At 40.5% G+C, this 26,176-nt stretch overlaps 1 protein-coding gene across 4 annotated transcripts in view; it reads left to right on the top strand.

Annotated features, from left to right (window-relative positions):
* The first annotated feature begins 1,970 nt into the window (after positions 1-1,970).
* SCAF11 (SR-related CTD associated factor 11) overlaps positions 1,971-26,176 on the top strand; it is a 51,792-nt gene continuing 27,586 nt past the window's right edge. The window contains exons 1-3 of one of the 4 annotated variants that reach the window (XM_075707745.1): positions 1,971-1,988; positions 18,986-19,061; positions 19,909-20,063. In XM_075707745.1, coding sequence (XP_075563860.1) covers positions 19,001-19,061; positions 19,909-20,063 — 216 coding nt within the window. In that variant the 5' untranslated portion in view covers positions 1,971-1,988; positions 18,986-19,000. Of the gene's footprint in view, positions 1,989-2,681; positions 2,905-6,430; positions 6,449-12,556; positions 12,618-18,985; positions 19,062-19,908; positions 20,064-26,176 lie in introns of those variants that run through there. The other 3 variants (XM_075707751.1, XM_075707763.1, XM_075707756.1) reach the window with 3 other exon arrangements.

Genomic DNA, 26,176 nt, shown 5'->3' with positions numbered 1-26,176 from the left:
AACAGTAACAAATAACATACAGCAGTTCTGTATAGCATGCCCTCTTTGCAACAAAACCTTACCTCTGTGATCGGCTAGTCAAACATACAGCTGTTCTTCTGCTACGGCTGTTTTTCTGCTATTGTTCTTCCTTCTTAATTGCGTCAGTGTCTTGTTCTAGGGTCACTCAAGATTTCAGTCTGTTCAAAACACAGCACTGAAAGTCATCTTTCTTATTTTATAACAGAGCTTTCTTTAATGCTAACCTTCAAAAGAGCTTATTCCTTTCTTTAGATGATCCCACTGAAGATTTGGGGAGTTCATTAACCTTAATAACTTTAAAGTCAGACCTACCTTAAAGCATTCATTTCCATTCATAACTCTGTGTTTTCCTACCTATGGTTGTAGTCTTGCTTCTTATTACATTTCCCTGCAGCCTGCTAATGAATCCAGTCTTTTGCTTTCTTCCTGTGACTCTTCTTACATGCTGTCCCCGCAGGCTGCTCTTACTTAATTCAAGTTCTTCTGAGTTAATCCTAAATTAATACTCTGTCAGTAATCATGGCAACTAATAAGGTATCATCATTCTTGACAGACTGACTCTGACACATATTTTACTCCACTCAGGCTGCAACAGCTTCATTCTGGACGCGAGGAGACACTCTAACAAGCCTGCGTATTTGGGGTAGCTGGTTCCCCTTCCGTGTAGTTTGTTGCTATGGCAGGTGCATTGCCCTGGGGCTTCAGCTGAGGGTTTGGCGATCCACAGCTCCCCCCAGCTCCCTGCTGACTCTGAGCCTGCGTGGAGGAGCCACGGGCAAACACATGAGTCTGGGGGTGCTGTGATGGAGATGTATAAACAGGACCGGCGTGCAACAGGAGCTGCTGCATTGAAAAACTTCTGTTTGCTATAATCAGGATGTATGACAATGTGGCAAACTGCTTTGAAAAAAATGGTTATAGAAGTATATAAGGATTAAATCTCGCTACTTCTGTGAGGCCCACAAGCACTATTTAGCACCAGTCACCACTGGCAGCTGGAGGGACTCTTCCGGCCCTTGCAGCAGCAGTGCTGCCTCTTCCCGCGCAGCCGTGGGGGCCGTGGGGCAGGACCCACGCTGCCGCCATGCCCCACACAGCGCCGCGGCCATGCTGGGGGCTCCTGGGGGACGGCATGAGGCGGCCCTTTGGGGGCACACAGCTGAAAGCCCCAGGCCTCTCGACGAGCAGTCGGGTCGGCGGCAGAGGCGGTTCCCAGGCCCCAGCCTGCCCCGGGCCTCTCGCCCCACCGCCGCCATCGCCCCCAGGCAGAGGACAGCAGGCCCAGGCTGGGCCTAGGCCCGCTCGTCAACCCCCACCGCCTTCTCATGCAGGTCGCAGGGCTCCGTCCAACGCTCCTTTTGGATAATTTTATTAAATTGAAAAAAAAAAAAAAATATTTGGCACTGTGGGTGTCCCACGTCGCGGTCAGATGACGTTGAGGCCCGCGCGTCCCTCGGCCGCGCCCTGCCGCCGCGCCGCCACCAGGGGGCGCCCCCGCCCGCGACGCGCGGCCCCCTCCCCGCCCCGGCCGCCGCGCGCCTGCCCACCCCTCTCCCATTGGCTCCTCGCCGACCGGCGGCGGCGGCGGGTCACGTGCCCCCCCCCCCCCCCCCCCCCGCGGAGGGCACCGGCGGACCTATCCCACAATGCCCCCGCCGGCGGCGCGGGGCGGTTTGGAGGCGTCTCGTTGGCGGGCCACGCCGCCGCCCCCCTCCCCCACCCCCACCCGCGGCGGAAGGCGGCAGAGCAGCGCCCCCCCGCGGCCCCCGCCGGCGCTGCGCACTCCCGGCGGCGCGCGGACATGTGGCCCGGCGGCCGCTGAGCGGGGCCCCGCCGAGCCCAGCCCAGCCCGCCCGCCCTCCCCGCCCGGGCGGACGCCGCTCCCGGAAGGCCCGAGGCGGCGGAGCCTCCGCTCGATGCGGGCGGCCGCGGAGCAGTGACCGCGCGAGGGGACGCCGCGGCGCCAGGTGAACGCCGGCGGTTGGGGCCGGGGGCGGCGGGGGGCGGGCGCCTCCCTCGGGAGCCTCCGTGCGGCGAGGGGGAGCGCTCGGGGCCGCTCCCCGAGGTGGGGCGGCGGCGGGGCGGCGGGCAGGGGGCTGGCGGGAGGGAGGGGAGGCGGGCGGTGCCGCCGTCCCGCTCTGGCCGGGGCCTTCGCCTCCGCCCGGAGCCCGCCGGGCTCGGGCGCTCTCTCCCTCCCTCCCTGCGCCGCGCCGCGCAGAGGGCGGGGTTTGCTGCCGGCTCCGGCCTCGGGTTTTCCCCCTCCTCTCCCCTCCCCTCCCCTCCCCTCCCCTCGCCGCCCGCGTCGTGGCGCCGGCCGGGAGGCTGGACCGGCCCGGCGCTGCCGCTCGGCCGCCGTGACAGGCCGCGGGGGGAGGCCGGGGAGGCCGCGCGGCCTCCGGTGCGGCGCTGGGCCGCCCGCCGCGCCTCTGGGGCGAGAGGGGAAACAAAGGGGGGCGGCCGGGGCCATCCGCCGCTCGCAGGCCGCCGCTGGCCCCCTCGGCGCCGAGAGCTGTTGTGAAGGCGCAGCGGGAGGAGCGGCAGCCGCCCTGCCCGGCGATCCGTGAGCGGGGCCGGCCTGAACAAAGATCCCGGTCCGGGGAGGCACCGCCGTCCCTCCTCTTCCCGGGAGCGGCGGGCTGCCGGCGGGGCGGGCGCTGAACCGGCCGCCCGGAGCCGTAAGTACCGGCGGCGTCTGCTGGAAGAGCGCCTTCGAGCAGCGGGACTTAGTGGAAGAGTTTGCAGTTGCGGAGGAAGTTGCACGGAGAGGCTCAGCTCAAAGCCCGGCTCCGCTTTTGTGCTGCTGGGGCTTCGCGACTGACTGAAACATCAGTAAAGTTGCACTGAGTAGCGCTGGAGCCTGGAAGTGGTGCAGTTATCAAGCCAGTGAGAGACTCCGCTTCTTCCTGTATTTTAGAGTACCTTGTGTCCTCATTTCCCTCCCCGCCCCCCTCCCCCTTTGGTGAGTACTAAAGAATATTATTAGCTTGAGCCCCAAATGTAACTCATCTTTGACAACTGATTTCCACGTTCAAAACTCTTCAAAACAATTCTGGTAGGACTAAAAGTGGTCCCCTTCCTCTCACAGTGCTTTTGTTTTAGACTACTAATTAATTTTAATTTTTTAGGACGAATGAGGTAACAGAGAGAAAGGCTGGGTAGTTACTGTTTGGTTATTTGTATCAGTAACTAGGTACTGCAAAGAATCACCTATTTAAAATGTCAAGAGGTGGTTAAGGCTGTTCACATCTAAGTAATAATTATATAACAGGTTGGAATGCCCCTGATTATTGAACAGCTATTTTAAGATTGTAATTTTGTAGCTTTTTAGGGCTTTGATAACCTTAAAGGGAGATCTGGCTAACTTAGTGTCTGATGTTATGTTTGTATATCACTAATGTATTGGGGGATTTTAATTCTCTTTCAGTGGATTATAGTTTTAAGTGAAGTGTAATCTGACTTTTACTATGTGGGTATTCAGACTCTTACAGAAGAGGAATGGGGGAAGTCTTTTAGTCATTTTGTCATGGTTTCTTTCAGTCTTAGCAGAAATAAATAGTAGGCTTCTTAAGTGAAATTACAGGGTGACTAAACTTTGCTATTATTTGGTTGATCATACATGGTAATCCATGCCTTCTCTTTTTTAACTGGAAAGCTGTATTTAGAGATTCACAAGATTAAAAAAATGGATGGCATCCTTTTTAGTCACATGGAAAAGACTTGGAAATAATCCCAAGTACTTTTTTAAATGTTTCCTTTAGAATTTCTAGGAATACAGTGTTTGTTGTTCTGTTTTCCTTAGACAAGATGACAAATACTGGGGAGGGGGAGGGTATTTAGACTTTTAGTCACAATGTTAAATCTTTTGCAGCTTTCCTTTCAGTAGTTTACATTTGCTGATGTGTCAAATTGAAGAGTGCTAAATGGCCTAAATAAGAAATACATTGATTTTCTTTCATGTTCCACTGGCCTTAAAGTCTGCTTGTGAATAAGCAGAAAGGACAACTTTGTGGCGGGTAGGATCCCCCTCATCTAAATGGTCTTGAAAGAGAATGTTTTTCAGACCTTCTTTAATAGCAGTAAACCCGGGTTCACTAGTTTGTCTCATATTCAGATTATCTTTAAAACTGGGAACGCTTCCCCAGGAATTCGGTGAGTTTTTTGAACATGTATTTATAGTGCTGAGACACAGTATGTGAAGGTTGTTGAGTTTGACTCAACAAGGAGATGTGAGTTTATTTTATTCTCCAGTTTTTCAGCTAGCGCTTTTGAAACATCCAGATGATAGAGAGTTACTTTGTGCTCTCAAATGGCTGTATTTTGACACAGTTGATGCATGACTTCTAGCCTCTGGTTTTATAAAACTTGTAGATGGCTCTACTCTGGTTACAAGCATCTGTTGTGTTGTAGCAGGTTTTTTCCCCTGTTATAGGGATTCTTTGCAGAATTGTCTCAGTTTTCCAGTGTCCTGAGTACTAAAAAACCTGTGCAAAAACTTAAGTTAAAGTTGGCTTTATTTAGTAATTATCTTAAGGGTGATTTTATTTCAGTTAATGCTATATTTAAACATACATGATATTAATGGCGGGGGTGGGGTGGGAGGGGAACACTGCTGGAAAAAGTGTGATGGACTGACTTGCCATACCTATACCAAAATTCTTGAAGCCTGGCCTTCTATCAGTCCACTGTTCAGTGTTGGGATTTGCTTTGCCAGCAGTCTAAGGTGAGGGAGGAGAAATGTCCTTCCAGTTAACAGTAACAAAAACATGTAGTCCAGTTCCTGCTGATAGCTAAACTGATTATTCAGTGCTGTCGACCTTTGTTATCAATTTATTTGAATGAATTCTGAAATGGTTACAGTTAATCTGCTAAACCATTTAAGATTAAAGTGGATTTTATAAATCTCATCATTGCTCAATTTTTTTGCAAGTTGGAGATAGTGTTAAACAGATTTATGCCCTAACCCTTCTTCAGTACTCATAAATGCCAGAGGTCTCTGATGTGCGTATTCCGTAGAGTGTTTCAAAACAAGGGTTAGTTCATGGCTTTTCAGCAGTGAAGGCACATTTTGTTTGATCTGTATGCACTAGTCCACCTTGCTCTGAAGGTCAGTGACCTTGATCTGAGAGGATATGAGTGCAGTGACATTGTATCTTCTCTTCCCTACCTGTTTGATGCCTTTTTACCAACAGTTGAGGATATGGGCACAGTTTGCGAATAGAGAAGGCTGTGAATGTCTCTCTTTTGGGTTTGAAAGTTGATTGGTTTTGGTACCCTGAACCACTTGAGTAGGATGATTCTCTTGCGTAGGAAGTTAGCTGCAGTCGTGAAATAACAAATGGAGGACTGCAGCTGCTGGAAGATGGAAGGTGAATGTGCGTCTGCCTTTCTGTTCCCTAAAGTTGCAGCTCTGCTGTCCTAAACAGTTGTCCATCACCTCTCTACATCTGCATCTGGTGGAGTGCCAAAGGCAGGGTGACTGCATTGGAGGGGCTCTCAAAGCTTGAATAAGCATGTTCTGTACTTCAGTGGCCCACACCAGGTTCAACAAGTAGTTTTTCTCTGTCAGGAATTTTTTAAAAAAAAAAAAAAGTGCTAAGGAAGTTGCCCTTTGCTTTTAGAAACATTCTGCTTTCCTACAGCTTATTTTTATGGCGCATCAGATTGTTTCTCCAACTAAAAGTCTTAAGGAAAGCTAATTAAATTTAACCAAATGAAGTTGTCACTTCTAGGCTGGGGAAATTGTTAGCTGACTTGACAAAGGATGATAAAAATACTACATTTAATTATGTACGAGTAGGCCAGATGAAAATAAACTCTGTGTAAAATGCAGTTACTCAGCTAACAAATATATAACTAATACTTACATATACACACACCTGTAGGCATATGTGCATCTGTGCCTTACAGTTGTGTATGTTGTGCTAAAATGAATATTTTCAGCCATTCATTTTTTATTATCAAGTAATGCTGTCTCACAAATTAACTTGATGAAACAATAGTATTACTTTTTTTTTTTCTACATGAGAACATAAAATTTGAATTTTAACTCAAAAATGCTCCATCAGAGCAAGCATGAAAAGTAGTGTTTTAATTCATCTGTGGCCATTGGCATCTCTTCTTAACTTTCTGAGATTATTTCAGATTATTTCACGTGTGTGTATATATAAATATATTTTAAAAAAGTATGAATGGGTATGTAGAGAGAATTGGGAAGGAGAATAAATAGGTCTTCCAGAAGCTGTTTTCTAAAGCCTAATAAATTGTGGTAAATTGCAGTATCTAATAACTTTTTCTAATAGACATTAATAATAATGTCTCTCTTAATGCAGATTTTATTTAAGGATTGCTGAACTTCCATTAAAATGCAATCTTTGTTCCTCTGTTATTAGGTCTGTAAGTAGTGCTTAACTGCGATCTGCCTTCAAAGGTACGATCTGTGAGTAAACCTGACTGATGCATTTAATGGTGTTTGGAACTTTTCCAAGCTAGTATGAAAATGTTTGGAAATGTTGAGTTAACACTAGTTGTCTCTCTCCTTACTACCTGGCTTTTGTTAGACTGCCAGCAGTAATAGGGAATGTGAAATTCCATGGGATCGGTGTCTGGGTAGATGTCCTCATGTGTGTCCATACCTTTAGATAGTAACACAGGCCAAAACTGCAGCACTGAAGACTTCTGCCTTTCTTGGTGTGCCACAGAAGAGATGGAGACCCTTACACGATGCTGAGCTGTACTGATACTCAAAACTTGGGCTTTAAGGTAGAATCTGAAGGTAGATGAGTGCTGTTAGTTGGACTGCTCTCTATCCAGAGCAAATAACTTCAGCAATTTTGGACACAGGAGGGACAATTAAATTCTTCTTTTTTTTCTGTACAGCCACTGACTAAGCACTTCTTGTACAGTTTTGCCTTTTTTAAACATTCTTAGTTTGTTACTTGTGATGTAAAAGGTAGTGACCCCTGTGGATAAATAGGTATAACAAAAAGCAATCGGAAGTCCTATGAAACTGTTGGAGAAAAGCAGTCTGTTAGGACTACCTTGAGCTCATTGGAGCTTCATTTTAGAGTTGTTACCAAATAAAGATACCTATCACAATGAAGGTAAAGTATGTTCTTTTCTCTAAACCTACACAATTATGATTTTTAAGATGATGTTTCATCAGCCCAAGCAAGAAAGGCACCTTATACAACTCTTGGATAAGTCAGTTGGTACCAGCGGTTATTTTGTGGTTGTTATTCTGGCCAGAAAGTTTGAATGAGAATGGGGCTCATCATTCTAAGGAGCTTCTAGTGTTGTTGACATAGGAAGTGTAAGGTGTTTTTTGAAGCTTTTTGCAATGAGCTAGAATAATTAATTATAACAAAAACTAGGTTGGTTACTTAAGAATTCACAGTGAAGTACTGTTTTGTTATAGGTGATTTCTTGATGCCCTCTATATGGTGAAAGTAACCCAAAAGGGTGATTAGCATGTTTTTCTATTAGTAGACTTTCTTCACAAGTTGAAAGGAAAGGTCATGGAGCTCAGGTTGTATTTTCAAGCTCAGATCTGACTTTTCCCTCTTGCGTGCTTAATAGTTTGTTACCTTTTGTGTGTTGTTACTGGTGTTAAGGAAACCTTCTCTCACACACCTGTCTTCCATTCCTGGCCATGTTTTTCTAGCTTTATGTTAGCTATCTTGAAAGTTATTGCTGAGTAAGGGCTGTGAAAGCAAGATCAACAGTAATTGAAGCTGCTTACTCCTCATCTAGCTATTACTTCTGAAATGACATCTAATGCATTGTTATTCTATAAATATTGTAGGAGATTTTGTGCAAAATACAATTACACTTAAAATTATTTCAGTTGTCATAAATCCTTTGCAAACTCTTCATATTTCCACCATCTTCCAAAAATGCAGCATTTCATTTTGTCCAAGATTTATAAGAGGTTAGTGTAGGTCTTTGACCTGAGCTTATAAAATACTGTTATTCAAAGTCAAAAGGAGGTGGAGGACCGTGTTTTTGATACCATAGCTTTCATCTAGTGCTTTTTTTTAAAAAGAGTATGCCTCAGAGAGGCAAAATATACTTTTAAATGGCTGTGTTATTTTCTTTCTTTTGTTTGTTTTTGAATCAATGTCTGTATATTTTACATGTAAGCTGAAATTACTTTTTATGGAAACACATTTTTTTAATATCAAAAGAACATGTCATATCACTAAAATCTTGATGCTTAAAATGAAAGAACAGCATGCTTTTAATAGAGGACTCAAATTCAGTGTATTTTTATCAAGCATGTGTGTATGGTTCTGTGCAATCTTCTGTAGTGCTTTTTTTCCATTTAAGTAAATCCATAAAATTATAGGGGAGCCTATACATTACATAAATTTTGTTAGAGGGATGCCCTTCAGTTTGCAGGGGTTCAACATTCAGAAGCTGAGAAATAAGACTACCATGATGTAGGTGAAAGAAAAAAATAGTAGTATTCTGTAATTGGATAATTGTATGCTATTTCTTCCTTTGCTGGATTCAGCCCTTTCTTCTTTGGCTCAATATACTTCTCTAATCACCTACCACTCTGGTTTTGTTGCCCCATTAATTTTTTGCATCTTAAATGTGCTTCTTGCCATTGCTACTGCCCCTGAGCTTTTAATCTGAGTTCAGTCTTGCTCCATCAGTTTTACCCATCATTTTTCCTTCTACTGTTAAAGGGTCTTAGCTTTTCCATTTCTGTCTTCGCAAGGTCTTTTGGTTCAGCTCCTGCATCCCTGGTGTTTAAGTCCAGCTATTTGGGCACGTTTAGGATGGTATTAAGAAAAATAAAGATGGTCTTCCTAGTTTCTTTAGCATCAGAGAAATGATTGCAACAAGTCCTGCTGTGTTGCCATAGCACTGGCTGAAGTATGCTCATTCATCTTGTGGGAATGTTGCATGTGCAGTGCAATGGGATAGGAACTTCAAATTATTAGTATATGCTAAGCACAGATCCAGTTTATGGGAAAAAATTAAATGCAATGACTAGCAAAGATTCCTTGAGTAAATGCAAACTTTTTTCCCCAGATCCTATGACATGGCTAGGTTTGGAAGGGTTGCTTGTGTAGAAAGCATGTTCTTGATCTCAGTGACCCACTGCCAAGTATCTGCTCTTTGGTAGAAAGCATGAAAACACTGGTGCTTCCAAGTGGCCAGAAAAAAGTACTTTTTTTGTTGTTTATTTGTTTTTAAACTGTTCTTGGAAATGGCTGAACCATTTTTGCTGACTTTGGAATGTAATGCTATCCCTGCCAGCTGCAAAAGTATGCATGTGACTAAGGACCCTCAGCAGCAGAAGGCAAGGTCATGAGCTTATGCTGATTTGATTTAGTTGCTTGAACCATGTGCACCATGACAATAGTATCTAATCCCTAATTAGTTCCTGTTATTTGAAAATCTCAATTTCACCCAGTTTAGTCACAGACTACTTAGAAGAAACACCTAAGTGCTGAATTGTACATTTTGTGATAGAATGTTACGTATGCTATTTTCTGTTTCATATTTCTTTGTATTATATTAATCAGTACAGTACTTCAGCGTTTTATCAGCAGTATATAAAACAACACGGCTTAGCCCCTGGCATACATACATGTTCTCCCTACAGGGGTGGTTGTGGTATAGTGCTGTTTCTGTTGGGAGTCTTATCATACACATGCACACGTGAAACAGCAGCACAGTGCATACTGCCTTCTATTGAAAATACTGTTTTGGAAAGCAAAATAGGGCGGTCTTTTAATTTCTGTGAGTATACATTTCATCATCTTGTATCAGTCTTTAGAAGGTTCTATTCGTCCTGTCTTCTGTATAAATGAAGCTGTTTTTTCCTGGGACAGTTGACCATAGCTCCAATGAGCATTCCTTCTTGTGGCTGTCATGGACCCAGCCATGGACTTCTGTAAAGGTTAGGTCTGGGATTGTCTTGTATAATTCAGAACGTCTTTGGAAAGCAGTGTTAGGATGGCAGCCTTACTGTGGAGCTACCCTGCAAAATTGCCTTAGTTCAGTGCATAGGGAAACTACGCAGCTTTGTCCTCACTGCTTTTGCATTGTCAAGAGCTGACAGCGGCTTGAGTAACCTGGTTTGTCCTCTGGCAGAGTGGAAAGGAGTTTTCTCACAGACTTAAGAAGTGTCACTAAAGAGCCAGTAGGGACACAAGCACAGCTTTAAATTACAGGTTAGACTGATAAGCTGTGAATATATACTTTGAATTCCACCCCCCCACCCCTTGCTGAGTAGCAAGTTTAGCTTCATCTAGTTTTTGGTCTGTGAACTGAATTTGCCTGAACACTGGACCATCTTGATTGTCAGTGGTCACCCTGAACGTACTGATAGTGTGGAACTGTCATTTCAGTATACTTTGGTAATTGTAATTTTGTAATTTCATGTGGTCTGATGAGTTAACCTCACAGCTGCTGGCAGATACTGAAAATGATGGAGGGATAATTGATTTAGATTGACTTCTGGAGGGAATCTGCTGAAGTACAGTTTCTCATTGTGGCTTACTTGGGTATGAGCCCTTAATATGAGTTCAGGAGACATCCTAAACTTCTGTCACCTATCCTAGTGGAACAAAGTGTTTTATGGTTGACAGTGCAGAAAGATGAGAAATGAAATTTGCCTTCTGTAGATAATTACCTATCAGTGCCAGTAAGGTAACTGTAGTTCAGTACCGAACTCAAATTTGTCATGTCTAAAAGCTGCTAACTGCTGTGCAAGCTTGTAATCAGCTTTTCTTCACCTCTTCATGAGCTCCCTCAGAAAATGGGGCTCAGCCTTGTGTGATAGCATGCTGAGAACTGATACATACAGGGAAACTTTCTTCAGTGTGTTTTTTGACAAAGAAAATTAATATCCTTTGGTGCTTTAACTGTTTTGGTCAAACATCATACCTGTTCTGGCTTGCGGAAGTATCAGTCTTCATGCGGATTGTCCCAGTAGTTATGTGGATGCTCATGATTCTCATGAGCAATCAGCCCTTGCATGTGTGTCATCTTGGAGGGGGGTGGTGTGTGTGATATAACAGTGTTTCACAAACCTTCGTGCCGTGTGTTGTCTTATGTTATCTACTACTAAAGACTGATAAAATGGCTCACTCTTTTGAATGGTTTCTTGGGATGGGATTTGGAATTTCATTAAAGGCTGCCATAGCTTTATCAGTTGAATTTTAGCACAAGACTTTTGAGTTTGTCATTTTGTTATTGCTTTTTTTTTTTCCAGTGCTAATGGTTCTGTAACCTATATCCTTATTTTTCTTTATTACTAGGTAAAAAACAATGAGAACTTGTTACATTGGGAAGGAAAGGAATATGAAGGCTGGTAGATTAAGGGGGCCAGCTGCATGACTGGGAGTCTGAGGTGAAGGGATGCTTGTCCCATACATGAGTTTCCCAGTACAGAGAGAGATGGGAAGTTCCTTAATAGATACCCGTTGGTGATACTAACTTTATTACTGTCTTCAGTCTCTTGTATACATAAATCTGTTGGGTTTGGGGTTTCTTTTGGCTTTGATAATAACTCTTACTTAAGAGCATTAAATCGTCACCATGCTGTTAGAGGTATTAACGGCAAAGTACAAGTTTTGTGATCTAAGTATGTTGCCCTTTTTTTCAAGTTGGTAGTCTGTCTGGTTTAGTTCTGTGTTGTACTGAAGCTTTGTGGATAGTGGCTTTTTTAAGTAGAGCAAGAACAGGGTTATTCACCCTTACACATATGAATAACATATGATGAATAAAGTATTCTTCAGTTACTGTTAGTAATTATAGAATACTAAAGAAACTTGTATTTCTTTAGGATCAGCATGACTTGTCAAGGCACAGATACATGAAATGGTACTGCTAACATTGTTTGGCTACCTTCTTTTACTGTCCAGTAAACTGAAGTGTTTTTAACTGGTTTTAGCTGGTGAAGGGTCTAGAGCACAGGCCTTATGAGGAGCGGCTGAGGGAACTGGGATTGTTTAGTCTGGAGAAGAGGAGGCTGAGGGGAGACCTTATTGCTCTCTACAGCTACCTGAAAGGAGGTTGTAGTGAGGTGGGTGTTGGCCTCTTCTCCCATGTAGTTAGCGATAGGCCGAGAGGAAATGGGCTCAAGCTGCACCAGGGGAGGTTTAGGTTGGAAATTAGGAAAAATTTCTTCACAGAAAGAGTAGTCAAGCATTGGAACAGGCTGCCAAGATAGGTGGTGGAGTCACCATCCCTGGAGGTGTTCAAAAAGTGGGTAGATGTGGCACTTCGGGACATGGTTTAGTCTAGTCTACCCTTGATTGGTTTAGTGTGGACTTGGTAGTGTAGGTTAATGGTTGGACTGGATGATCTTGGAGGTCTTTTCCAACCTAAACGATTCTATGATTCTATGAAATGCTAGACACTGGAGTGCAGTCTGATTTGTAGCAGCACTTCAATATGTAACTTTCTGTAAAAGACACAGTGTGTCCCCCACAGTTTATAGAATATTCTCAATTATGTGAGGTCTTATGAAATGACATCTTTCTTACTGCCCTCATGTTTTGCCTATGTCTTGCAGGTGCTCTTTTGTTAAACTTCAGTGAGGAACACTGCCTGCTCCCTTGACTTAACATGAAGAGGTCTGTATGGCAGGTTTTAAGCCAGTTAATGATTATAAGCTTTATAGAGGAAGGAGGTTACCTGGTGTGTGTGTCCACTGTAAGGTTCTAAATCTTCCTTGAAACTTTTGGCTCTTTGGGTGGTCAGACAGGTTACTAGATGATAATTGCTGCATATGAGCCATTGCAGCAGTTTCTCAAGCTGTAATTGCACATTTCCGTTGAGTTCTGCATGCCTTCCTGGCTTAGGAGGCAGTTATGATGTTGTCCTGTATACTTCTGTGAATGCTGACTGGACATGAGTGTTGAGTGTCCGCAGCTGCTATTCAGTCTGTTACTGTTGAGGTGGCCACAAAAATGAAAGCGCTGAATTTAGCAGGGACATAGCTGTAGCCCCAGCACCTGCAATGTAAGTGTGCTTGTCAGTGTCTTGCTGCTAGGCTGTGGAAAAAGAAATCCTGAGGAGGTTATCCACTGGGTTGTTTTGGGGTTTTTTGATTCTTCTCTATAGGGAAGTGGAAAGTTGGCAGAAGGCAGTGTATTGTTTAGAATGGTATAATTCTAGCCATGTGGCTTTGACAGTTTTCTCCTGTGACTTTACCTTGCGTTTTCATGGGCTTGGCAGGTAATCTAGGTACTGCTATGTCCTTGAAGGGGAGCAGTTTGACAAGAAAGTCTTAGTTACTGCAGCACCTTGCTACTGCCAAAAGGGATAATCCTGTTTTGTGTCTTCCCCATTCTGTCACTTGCAATTTCTTTGGCAGACCTGTGGCTCTTAGCTGAGTCTGCTCACCACTGTTAGGGGCTCTTAGCTGAGTCTGCTCACCATCTCTAGGGGTGAGAAACAGAGCTGCTTCTTTTGGTGGCAGCAAGCTGTTAGATTAGATTAGCTCTCTTGGGTAATTGCATCCTTAGAGGGTCTGGAAAGAATCTTTAAATCAGCAGTGTCTCCTTGCCTGAATAGCACTGATTCTTTTCAAGACACTGGATCTACATGAATAGGCTTAAACCACCTATAGAAAAAGGTTTCTCTTTCTATTCCCCAAAGCATTAGCACTGGTCTCTCTCTTTCTCTTCATATTTGTTGGTTCTATGGCATTCCATTTGGGAATGCAGACATGGTGCAATTTGAGCATACAAAGAGTAAAGATCCTCTTCAAAAGCCCTCTTTTGAGTGTGCCTGTTGGTTCTATTCTCACTAATGTTCTGGGCCATGAGATTTTACTACACAAAGCAGCAAATGCAGGATAAGTGCTTCCAGATCCTCAGTTTATTGGAGGGCAAACAACATTACTGAATTGTCACTTGAAACAAGTCTACTTTCCAGGCTCTTCAGACAAATTAAAAGTTTTTCCAAATAAAAAGAGCTGTGAAGGTTCTTGATGTACTTGTGCAAATACCCAAAAGTGTCTTTTGTTTTCTTTTCTTGGAGTATGTGTTACATTAGACTTAATGATACAAGTAGGTAAAAAGCTTTTCAAATGTTCAGCTGCCATTGGAAATACTAGGTGTTTCCTCAGCCCATCTCCAAGATGGCACAAGACTTCTGGCAAAAGTTCTCCAAATTTTTATCAGCAGCTGGACATTTGCCCAGTACTAGTCCAGAGGTTATGGTGAGCCTGTATGGGGAACTCCAGAGGATGCTCCATGTTCTGCCATTAATTAGTAAAAAAAAAAAAAAACCTCTGATTTTGTAAATGTGGCTAATTACTGTGATCTGTTTTCCTTAAAAACATGCTTGCTGAGGAAGAATCTTAAACCTCTTTCCAAGGTTTCTTAAAGACCATCAAATGCAAACGGGACGATAGAGTCCTACTTACTGCTGCCCAAAATTTTGATCAGAGTAAAGGGCATTATTGTTTTATTAAGCAAATAAACTCTATGTTGAATGTACGGCTGACTTGTTTCATATTTGAAACTGATTGTTTCTTGAGTTAGTAAAGATATCAAAACACAAGTAAGAGTGCCACAAATCCTTTTTAAAATAAGATATTCTTAATAGAAACAGAACAGTCAAAGTAAGTTACTACTATGAGTATTGATGCAACATGTATCTAAGAAGTTGAAAGGTTAATTACAAACGTTTCCGAAGTTAAGTCCATTAAGGGAACAAGGATAAGCCAACGTTGGACATCATTTTGCACTTGCTTACTGGAGATCTTGTTGCATGTGTTCTTGATTTCCACCCCCCTTTCCAACTGAACAAGTGTACATCTGTGTAGATAGGTCTCTAGACAGTTACTGTATTGGAGGAAGAGTGTATTTAGCTGTTGCATTTTATTTACAGGGCATAAAGAACTTTGTCTTGTAGTTAGTCAAAAAGGAGGCACGTGCTAATTTCATGTGTCACTTATAATTAGGCTACTATAAATTTTCATCCGATGATTCTTCCATGCCTATTTAATTTTAAGATTTAATGTAATAAATTTTACTTCAGTAAGAAATTCAGTTTTATGACTTTGAACAGACCAAGTCTGTCTTTCTGCATACACAGTGAATTAGTGTCGAAATAAATCTGTATTTTTAGGTTAATTGTATGAAGGTGTTTGTGTTAATATAAAAGGTAAATCACACTTACATTTTTTGTGATACAGAAAATTGTTTAGTGTGTAAATGGCACTTATATCATTCTGCTTTACAGAGTTATTTAAGTACATCATGAAGCTATGTTTCTCAGACAGACAGTGATGAATCTGTTCCTATGTTCTATGGTTAACTCTGTTTAAGCACTTTTGTTGGCAGATGTCTTTGGCATCTGCCTTCCATGAATACAGGAACAGGAATTTCCTTTGAAGAATAACCTAAAAACTGAAATGTTTAACTCCTGTAAAAATAATGGGGGGATGGGGTGGCAGTGTGTACTTGTGGTAATGTCCTTGTTCACTGTTTTCAGTTTAATATACTGGAGTATTCTTGCCTTTATCTCAAATATGAAATTAAATAAGGTATTTCTTCTCAAAAGTAATTCCACTGAAAACTTGTAAGCACCAGCAAAGTACCATCTTGGCTGTAATGCTATGCTGTGTTTAGGCATTCTTAGAAAGTATTTTTATCTATAGAGTTGGGGGGGGGTGATTTTGGTTTTGTCAGCACTAATGTATAGTGCTTGTTGCTGTCTTGTCAAGAGTGCTGTGCATGTCTGAGTCGGGATATTTTCTAATATTTCACATCAACAACTGAATGATTCTAACTAAAACATGTTGGTCATGAGTCAATGGAATCTGGTATAAGTATTGTTTGGATATTAGCATTCTTCAAATACATACTAGCCTGATTGGACATGATTAGCCATGGATATGGACATAATATGATCTTCATGTGAGCTCATACAATTTGGTAACTGGGAGAATGACAAAAAAATTTATCTTGTGTCTTTCACTGTCTCTTTGCCAAAGAAGACTACAGTTTTCTTGTATGGCATGCAGCTGGAATGACAAAGTCTGAGAAATACTTCTCGAAGTAAACTTTTAAACTTCTTTTCTGTTAAACTTCTTGAAGTTTAAAAGAATCTAAAGGAATGTGTCACATTTTGGGACAAATAAGAGTTCTGTTTTCTGTGTTGTCTGCTCCTCCTAAACCACTATGTTCTTTTTTCCTAACTCTGTTTTTAATTTCATAAATTTAACAGCAGTCTTTAGTCTTAACTCTTCCACGATTCCAATGCCTGTGATGCCACTTCTAAAGTAGTGGAGAAAATAGTCTTTCCAAAGTTAATTTGTTAAATAGCTTGTACATTTTGATGATGTCTTTATAAATATTTATATTTCAGTAGTATTGAATTCCTCTGCTGTGCTGTGCGAAATGCAGTGTCGAACTGGCAAAAAGGTGCGCTGTGCAAAGTGATCTGTGAAATGCATTAGCGGCACTCGCTATCTGTTTAAATAATAGGTTTGTGAGAAGAACGATGTAACACCGCATAAATGTTTTCAGTTGCTGCACATCTTGGATTTACTGATATTCTGTCAAAATTTTAGGATCTCTGTTTTTCTAATTATTGTAACTGCAGGAATTTCTGGGATGTCTTTGTGTCTAGGAAAGAGTACAATGGAGAAAAGGTTACTTTTTCTGGGGAAAAACAAATCTAAAGAGCTTCTGTGGGTTCTGTTTTTGCAATGGGCCATAGTAAACTCAAGACCTCTGTTGTAATAAGCATGAACTCTACAGCTACTGCTTAAGTTACAATTCGGTAGCTAGATTGTGTCTATTTAAAACCTTTTCTGTGGATGGATGCAGAGTACAGGATTCTTGATCTTGTCTTTAAATGGTCTCAGCTGCGATGTGTCCTGGGACTTTAGGGTTAAGAGAGGTTTGAGCACACCTTACGGATTTTTCTGCTTCTGTAAAGCATTGCTGAGGTTTTGTTAAGACGAACAGAAGGAATGTTCTTATGTTTTATACATAAAAGCAAGTATACCGCACACCACCACACGATTTGAACTTCCTGGGACCAAAGCCACTTAAAAGTCCTCTTGCAAATCGGAATGAAAACAACAGACCCGATCTCATATTTTAAGCTCAAATGTGGTTTCGGTGGTCTTACCTGTCCTAATTTGATGCAGATTTTGCTTGTTTAAGGCATTAAATTTTAAAGCAGCTGTTTGGCTTTTGTTGGGTTTCATCTTGCCCAGCCTTGGGCATATATAGGGGGTGGTCTGGTCAGTGGTTGTTCTGCTAACAGAATGTGTATACAACTCACGGCATTCACTGCAACACAGTCTGTATCAATAATAGTGCTAGTAACTGCTCTACAGTTGATGGCATTTATCTTAATGATATCTTTTTAAGTCATTTTTGTATCAAAATAGAACAGTGGTGTAGGAGGAAAATTCCCTTATAGCTAGGTTTTTGTTTCTTTCTCTCTTCCCTTTCCCCCACCCTCAGTTGACTTGATTCACATGTTCCGTTTGTGGGATTAAAAAGTAGTTTCTAATGGGAACATTGAAGCCATTTGGCATTCTAATTATAGATTTCTGATTAGTTTCACAGTTTTGACCATTTCTTTAATGAACTGTGTTTGAGACTCACAGATCAGAGTCCTGCTTTCTTGGATTGCCTAAGAAAGCAAGAAGTATGTTGTGTGAGGGGTACCTGCGGGAACATTTCTTTTCTCAGTAAAAAAAAAATTACCATTAAAATACTTCCTGCTGCCAAGGTCAAGCAATAAAGACTTGATCAGAAGCTAAATTTTGCGAGGCAAATTCTGTCTCTCCCCCTCCTGGATATCCAGGTAGTAAAGGGAAACCAGTGTAGTTTGTAAGTGAAATAGGAAGAAGTTTAGTTGAGGAGTGCGATTGTGGCATTCTCTGCTCTGTCCTGCTGCTTTTTCTAGCAAAGGCATTAAAGAGTTAGGGGTTTGAAACCTCAGTCAGTTTGCTTCAGGTTTGAATGCTTAAGTAGCAAATCTTGGTAATTTCTGATTTCTTCAACCTGTTGCGAAGTTTTAATTTGTCCTTTTAAATAATAAATTTTAAAGCTTTATATAGTTCCAAAGAAAACTGCTGGTCCCTCTGGGGCTGTTGGGCTGGGGCTTTAGGTGCTTATACCATCTCTGTTGTGGCTACAGGAGTTTGAAATGCAGGAGATTCAGTCCTTGGTATAGATACTTCTTTTTTTTTTGGCATGTGTTTCATTCTGCATTTAGTAGGTGAGCCTCCAAAGACCATACACTTGCTGGTTTTTATGCAAGATCAAATTCTTTCAACCTATATGATGTAGGTCACAAAGATATTCTCTATCCATGTTATTCTTACTTCATACCGCTCCTTTGGAGAACAGTTAAAAGGTGCATCCTCCCCATTCAGGATACTCCACTACACCTGTGCTTGTGACCTGTCCCTTGGTTGATGACACAACTTTCTCTGCATTTTTTTCTGAATGCCAATAGTTCTAATTGTATGACGAAAGAAGCAAGCAAATGTAAGCTGCTTTCATTTTTCTCACTTGCCACTACTACGGTGATGCTAGGTGTGGAAGGCAACGAACTCTTCTGGTGCCTGTGTGTTTAATTTTGTTGCTTCAACCATTTGTGAAGGGCAACTTGCAGTGTTAGTTACTGCGGTGTTACGTGGGGTGGTTTGCATAGAAACTTAGCAATACATTTAACTTTTAAAAATAAAAGCACCATTGGTGGTCTTAAAACACTGCAAAAACTTTGCATTTGTTGAACAAAAACAATTTTCAAGTTGGAAGTATCAGTTGCTAGAAAGCATTAATGATGCTCATAAATCACAAACAGATTGTAAATGATCTGTATCTAATTCTTAGTGTCACTTGTTTCTACTCTACAAAGGTCTAATGAAATGGAGAGCACTCATTAAATCCATAGTGGTCATTTTTATTTTCAAGTGGCAATCTAAATGAACTGTGTAAACTGTTTCTGTGTTTTCCAGACTACATTTTGTAAGATGAAGAACAGAAAGCAATGTGTTCAAGATACTGAGGGTCAGAAGCATGAAGGCATGGAAGGTAAAGTCTGTGTGTGTGAAAATGTTCAAGTATGTTACTTGGGTTCAAGCTGTGAAGGTCAGATTTTACGTTTGCTCTCTCAATTAGTATGCTGCTTGTTTTGAAAGAAGTTGTGTAAACATAACCACTATCTCAGCATAATATTTTTCTTTGGCCTGTGGGGTCCCCAAATCCTTTCCTGTCTCTTCTGTGTTTTACTTGTTGACTTCTAGTAGCGGAACAAAAATGGAGATAGCAATTGTTATTCAGAAAAATAATTAATTTAGAGTAAAATTCTTGAAGAAAAGTTCTTGCATTTTTATATTCTGAAAACAGTTTCTAACTTTAACAAAATTGGGAGCATTTTTTATTCAATGTACATGATTAGGTAAATATTTGAGGATGTTCAGATTAAAATAGTTCTTAGACTGGAAAACTAAAATAAAGGTAGACCATGTGTATGTAGGATAATGAATATAGACTATGCTGGTCTAATTTATTTCACGGAGAGAGAGAGTGCAAACATCTGAGGAGAAAGAACTTGGGAGAGCAATGTCTAAATGACTACATGGCCAATAGGAAACACTGTGTGAAGCTTTCCTTATTTAAATAGCACTAGAGCTGCTTTCCTTTATTTTAATGGCAAATATTGGTACAATAGTGTATGAAATATGTTGCATAGTATTTTTGACCTGAAATAAATTCTTTAGCTACTTCTCTGGCCAGTGTCTTGACTGCATTAGACCTGAAAATTCGATTAATTTGCTTTTAACTACAGAAAACTGTATCTTAATGCCTTATTGTTCAAACCTAGAAGGACTTTGTTTCAAAAACTCAAAAATTCTAGTGTCAATGTTAATAATGCCAGGTGAAGAAAATGAAGAAAGCTGTTCCTGTTCTACTTTATTATACGACGGTGACACATGCCCCATCTGTCTGAACTGCCTTCTAGAACAAGAGATTGGTTTTCCTGAGAACTGCAGTCATACCTTCTGCATGACTTGTATTCTTAAATGGGCTGAGGTAAGACTAAGAACTGAGGTGTGTGTTTATTTTTCAGTGAAATCTATTGCATCTAATACCTACAGTTGTTGTTTTTTTTTTTTAAGAAAATAAATTATGCATTCTGACCTTGCGCAGAAGTGTTTCAATGATTAGTCTACAAATAAAGTACTTCATGTTTTCTTTCATTAGACATCCTAACTTACTAATGGTTACTGGAGATTAGGGATCAGTAAAAAATGGTGTTGGCTGTTTGGAAGATCAGACAGTATTAGGTACATGTCATAATATTGCAGTGTCATAAGCTTAATCTTGCTCCGTTATCACTTATGCCGTTTGTCAACTCCTAGGGCTGGGACCAATACGTTTTCATGTTGGTCTACAAAGTGAGTCTGATAAAACCTTAGTTTTCTAACCAAAGAGAATTCAGCTAAAAGGTTTAGTGCTGTTCTGAATTAAAAATTTTCATTTTAGTTGTGGCTGCTGATTGATCTATGTCAATACCTTTGTGGATAGTTCTGGAACCTTACAGACAAATGACTTGTTGAACAAATTCTTGATGATCTTGTTCTATTTAGTCCCTTTTTCCTCACACATGTCCTGTAATCATTGCATTAAGCCTTTGGTATCTTTAGCTTTCCTGTAACTTTTTCAATTGTCAATATAAAACACCAAATTAGAATTGCTTTATACTGTATTGGGCAGGGTGCTCAAATGACATGCTGCTTTTTGTCCTGCTTCTGTGCACTTAAACTGGTTGCTCACTGTAGTAGAGACCACTACTTGTTTTTTTTGCAATAACTTTCTTTTGAAGTAAGTGATTATTTTGGTTTCAGTATATCCTTTAGAAGGTTGGTATCACTTCTATGTATGTATATGTACAATATACTTATTTATGCATTATGTATTAATATATATTACTGAAGGCAGACAGTAACATAAATCACTTCTTTCTGAAGATTTTGTATGAACCTCACAGTATTAAGAAAAGGTTATTAGTTGAAACTTGCTTTAGATTCACAAACCAGGTAATAGACTAAGTCTCCTGTTGCCAGATTTTCTGTTCTGCAAATGATTAATTGCAATGTTTTTATTTATAAGGGAACAGGAAATTCTTATCCACAATTTTATCCTGACTTCCTTAGCTGGTTGTTGCAATGGCAGCTGAAAAGGCAATAAATAGTGACATGCACAGGGAAGCAGTACAGTAGATGGAGGGCTTGCTGCTGGATTTGTGTTTGTTCACATTGTCCAACAGATGCTTTTAAGCCCAATGAGGAAGGGAAATTTTCTTGTTTTCAAGAGGTGAATGAATGATACAACATTTCTCTTGTCCTGTCAGGTTTTTTTTTGGGCATGAAGTACTATCCAAATCGAATAAAAGCAACTTCTGCTTTTAAGAGTTTACAGGTGAAGTAGATGTGATGCCATAAGAATGGTGGGAGGTTGTTTTTAAAGCTATGTAAGGCTTCTACTGCTTCTTTCCATTAGTGACATCTGATGGATAAAACCAGCCAGCCTTCCTTTTCTGAGGATATTTGACAGTGGGACCTGTTGAGTTCATGAAACTCCATTGCCTAATCTAGTAATTTTAATTAAAAGTAAAGGGAAAAAAACACTGCTGAAGACTGGCTGACAGATGTTCAGAGGCTTCAGCTGTGAGAAGCAGATGAGGTTTTTATAGCTTGGAATGATAGCAACATATTATAAGCACGTGGCCATTTGAAGCATGCTGATACCATGCGGTTTTTGTGTCCAATATTTAGTAAGTAAATGTTTCTGTTCTTGTTTTGAGAAGTGTTGCATAAGGTTTAGCTTTCTCTGTTGGTCCTTGGTTGATCATAACTAATGAAAACTAAATAATTGGCAAGTAGTGAAATTTAAGTCACTCTGAATAATGAAGATACAAAAATTATCTGTTCTTGAAAAAGTATGCTACCAGATTCTATTTAGATTAAGTATTTTTATTCTGTATAAATCAATTGGTTTTAAAAACACTGTTCTTCTGTTTAAGCACTGGAGAATAACAAAATTGAGAATAAGATTATTGAGCGGAATCTTAAAAAAAAAAGAAAAAGCCTAATGTTCGCATTACTTGAAGTGCTCTTTTGTGTATCTACAGTTATGCTCCATACACTTAAAGGCTTTGCCAGCAGTCTGTGTTCGAGTTGGGTACTTCCTATATCTTTCCATGTTGCATCTGGACTTCAAATATAACAGGAACAACTACTTCTTTAAACTGTTGTTTTCAAATTGTACATAATCATTGTTCTTCTGAGAGTTTATGGCTTTTATATATAACTGTGCAGATTCTAATTAAAACTAGGGTAGTTTAGGCAGATGGTAAGAGTTTGTTTACCATTCTGCTCCCTCTTCTATCTATGGGAGATTTTCAACATTGCAACTGCAGTTAAGTGTCCTGTGCCAGCAGCTTTTCTGTCTGCAAGCAGAAGCTATAACACTTTGAAGAACTCTCTTTTTAAGAAAAAAGAGAGAGAGAGAGAGATAATCTAGACAGATATATGTGTACTTAAAAGCAATATATAAAAATTTTTGAGTGAGTATCTTCTGGTTCATTCCATGAAGGACTAAAAAGGGGTAGGAAATTTGCCACAGAACATCTAATACATTAGATCGTGATGGCTAAATCTGAGCATTTAGTTTCAGAATTAAGCAGCATTACAGTTGAGTCAGTGGTGTATTTTCCTCCCCTTTGAGGAAAGGTGTCCAACTCCTAAAAGAAAAATGAGGGGGAGACCGGAATCCCCACTAAGAAACTAGTGTTCGGAGTAACTTTTTTAAAGTGCCCCTTAAATTGTTCTACTCTCTTTGGCTATGTTTACAGTAGTTAATTGCAGCATCTGAGAGCATCGCTGTTCTCTAAATTCAGTTGCCTATGCTATTAAACTCTCCTATACTATTAGACTGTCATCTTGTGTGCCTTTGGCTGTACTAACCAGTGCTCTCCCAAGAATTCCTGGGCAGGCAGACTGTTGGGGACTGCTTTCAGTAGGCATGCAAAGATTACCATAAATGTCATTCATCCTGTGCTAGCTGTCAACCACTCCTGTAAACCAACACTGTGTAATTTACCAATTCACCAATGGAGCCTTTCAAGCTTGAGACTTTGTATTTCAGTGTGGCTATGTGGGAAGATCATAAAAAGTAAAAGGTGCTAAATCTGGATCTGAGGTTATTGGACACACCCTTCAATGGGAGTGCTGAAGGACAGTGTAAGTGAAGGGTTGCTGTCAGTATAAAGAACATGTACATGATAACATTATTCTGCCCACATAACAAAGAGGGAGCTTTGGCTGTTGCTCTGTGTGTAGGGAAAAAAAAGGAGGGGGAGTGGACCAACAACAAAAAACACAAAAAAACCCTATCTAGAGTCTTCAAACACCGCTGGTACTGTTGTGTTACACCAAGGGAAGTAATTACATTATGTATTTCTGTCTGTAATACCACTAGTAGATTAAAACCAGCTGGGTCAAAACTAAACTTTTTAACATTGTTTTTCTGGTACACTTGTATTTTGTATTTCAGTTGGTAAGCACATATGTTCTAGTTCATAATAATCAGTTGTGAAAGCATTTAAGGAAAGTTAATGTGAAGGGAGGTTAACTAGGTATCTATGGCAAGCAGGTACGCAAAGTGGCCAAAACCACCTCAGCTAAGACAACTGCTTTAGCAGCAGTAATATCTTGCCTGCACGCATCAGAGGAAAACTCTCTACTTTTTTGTATTCTATTCAAAGAAAACAATCTTAAATTAGAAGAGATAATATTTACTCTGCTTTACTGTAGGCTTTTTAACTTCCCTTCTGTTCTTCAGAGTGCTAACAAATATACTGGAAGTTTCTATCCTTGCTCTTCTATTAATTCTTCTTATGAACCATCACGGGAGAAGAGTGTTAAAGAAAAGATTCAGCTTGTTGTCTGCATTATCACAATGATTGTGTAAGAGACATTAATTTCAGTGACCCTCCACTACTAAGCTTATATCTCTCAGTCTAGGCACCTGGTTTCCCTCATGCATTTTTCCTATCTGGAGGATTTGAAAGTGGAGTACGTTCAGCTCTAAATTCTCCAAAGCATTGGGGCATATTCAGGTAGGCTCTGTGCAGTATCAGTGGTTGACTCAATAAAACTAAGCACTTGCCACAAAGAGCTGTCTTGCATTACGTTTCTAGCAGATGTTCTGTTCTTAGAATAGTAGTTTCCTTTGTGCTAGTGTAAGGTTTGGATCACTGATTACGTAGAGTACATACTGCATGTGTATATTCTTTTGAGGGTAAAGGGAGTTACCTGTATGGTAACTGGAATTCTTAATGTGTATTCTTTCTGATTTGGATTTCTTTTGTCCTAAAGGATATAGGAAGGAATCAGCTTATGTGGCAACAAGCTCCACAGTGATCTGCAGTACACTGTGTAATCTTACACAGTAAGATTACATTTATGAACCAAATATGCAGTACATTCAGAGAAACACTAAACCTAAAAACCAAAACAACAAAGAAAAAACCTTGTTTAAGTGTGTCCAAGGTAATGCATATGTAGACAGTGCATATGAGAACTGCTGCATAGAAAACTGTATTAATCAAATTCTTTCAGAAAATCTAGACTTTAGATACCTTTTTTTTCAAATTACATGTTTGTCTTTGTGGTATACAGTTCTTGACATATTTCCCTGCTTAAGCAGGGCAGTTGGACAAGATGACCTTCAGAGGTCCCTTCCAACCTTAACCATTTTGTGATTCTGTGATTTATCGAGTCTATTCATGCAGCAGCTTATGAATGTTAATGTTGTTAAAGTGCAATACAAAAGTCTATGTGAGCATGTTTCAGTTTGACTTCAATTCTTCCACTAATATAGAGTCAAAGGAAGTACAGTGACACAGTATCTTTCTTATCATACAATTCACAGTTCCTTACAAATAATGAATCATTTAATCCTTTCCTAAGACAGCCACCATTCCAATAGAACTTGTCAACACTTTATGGCAATTTTGGATGGAAGTTAAGGACTAGCCAAATGTGTGATGTAGGTAGAGAGAAGACAGCTGTTTAGAATTCTAACTAGGTGGTCTGTTGATGAGCTGTTGAGATCAGAGTCTCTGTTCTTATGCACTCTGTATCTTTACTACCCATGAATGATATTTAAAAAAAAAACCCACCTAATATCTCTTGTCAGAAATAGTGCTTTCCTAAAGCATACAAAAACTTTAAATGTACTTGCTTTTTTTTAAGTAGACTGAAAAAAAGTTGTCCTGATTTTTTTTATGTGCTTCTAGAAAATAGTGTATTTCCTGATGTCTTCCTCCTTTTCTTTCATCAGAATGTGGAGAGGTGTTTCTCACTACATGTGTTGTTACAGTCTTCCTTTTCACTGAAGTTGGAGGCAGAATTGTGGGCTTTTTAGTGTAGTATTATTACCAGGTGGAGTGAAATATACAGACATTACTTTTACAATCTAAATCTCACCTTTAAGCCTGAATTTAGTTACGAGAATCTGGTATTATTTGTGTTGCTTAACAGGTTCTCTAGCAAAGAAGCAGTAAAGAGTGCAAGATCATGTTTCTTTTTGGATCAGCTGTTCAATACAGTAGTTCAAGAACAGACTTTATTATGGGCCCCTTGAAGAAAAAAAAATAAAAATTATAGGGGAAGAGATTTACTGCAGCAACTTTAATTCCATACATCTTGTTACTGCTTGTTATGAAACCTCTTAACATGGAACTTGATGAGATGGGGCTATCTGCCAAAGTTATTTTATCAGCCAAATATGTTTTGGGGTTAGCTTGCACCTATTTGTGTAGCTTCCTGAAAATTCCCAGCTGGAATATAGTAACTGCTTCAGCCTTTTGTCTGCCTCACTTTGTTCAAGTGCTGTTTGAAGTGATGCAGTTAAAATAAGGGACGCTTACTCCTTGAGTTTAGAGATTGCAGTTTTGTGGTGCTGTAGCAGTAACAGGACTATTGAACATGAAGTTATGCCTGTAGAGCTAAAGCAAGGTTTTTCTAGAGGGTCATCAAAAACAAATAAAATACTATGAAATGAGTGTTTGGAAAACTTAGGAACGAACACATACATGCTCATGGATAGTCTTTCAGGGGTTGCAGACTTCGTGAACG

The sequence above is a fragment of the Pelecanus crispus genome, chromosome 1, assembly GCF_030463565.1.
Source record: "Pelecanus crispus isolate bPelCri1 chromosome 1, bPelCri1.pri, whole genome shotgun sequence".
NCBI classification, from domain to species: domain Eukaryota; kingdom Metazoa; phylum Chordata; class Aves; order Pelecaniformes; family Pelecanidae; genus Pelecanus; species Pelecanus crispus.
The sequence above is the reverse complement of the archived record's forward strand: the minus strand, read 5'-3'. Positions and strand labels throughout refer to the sequence as shown.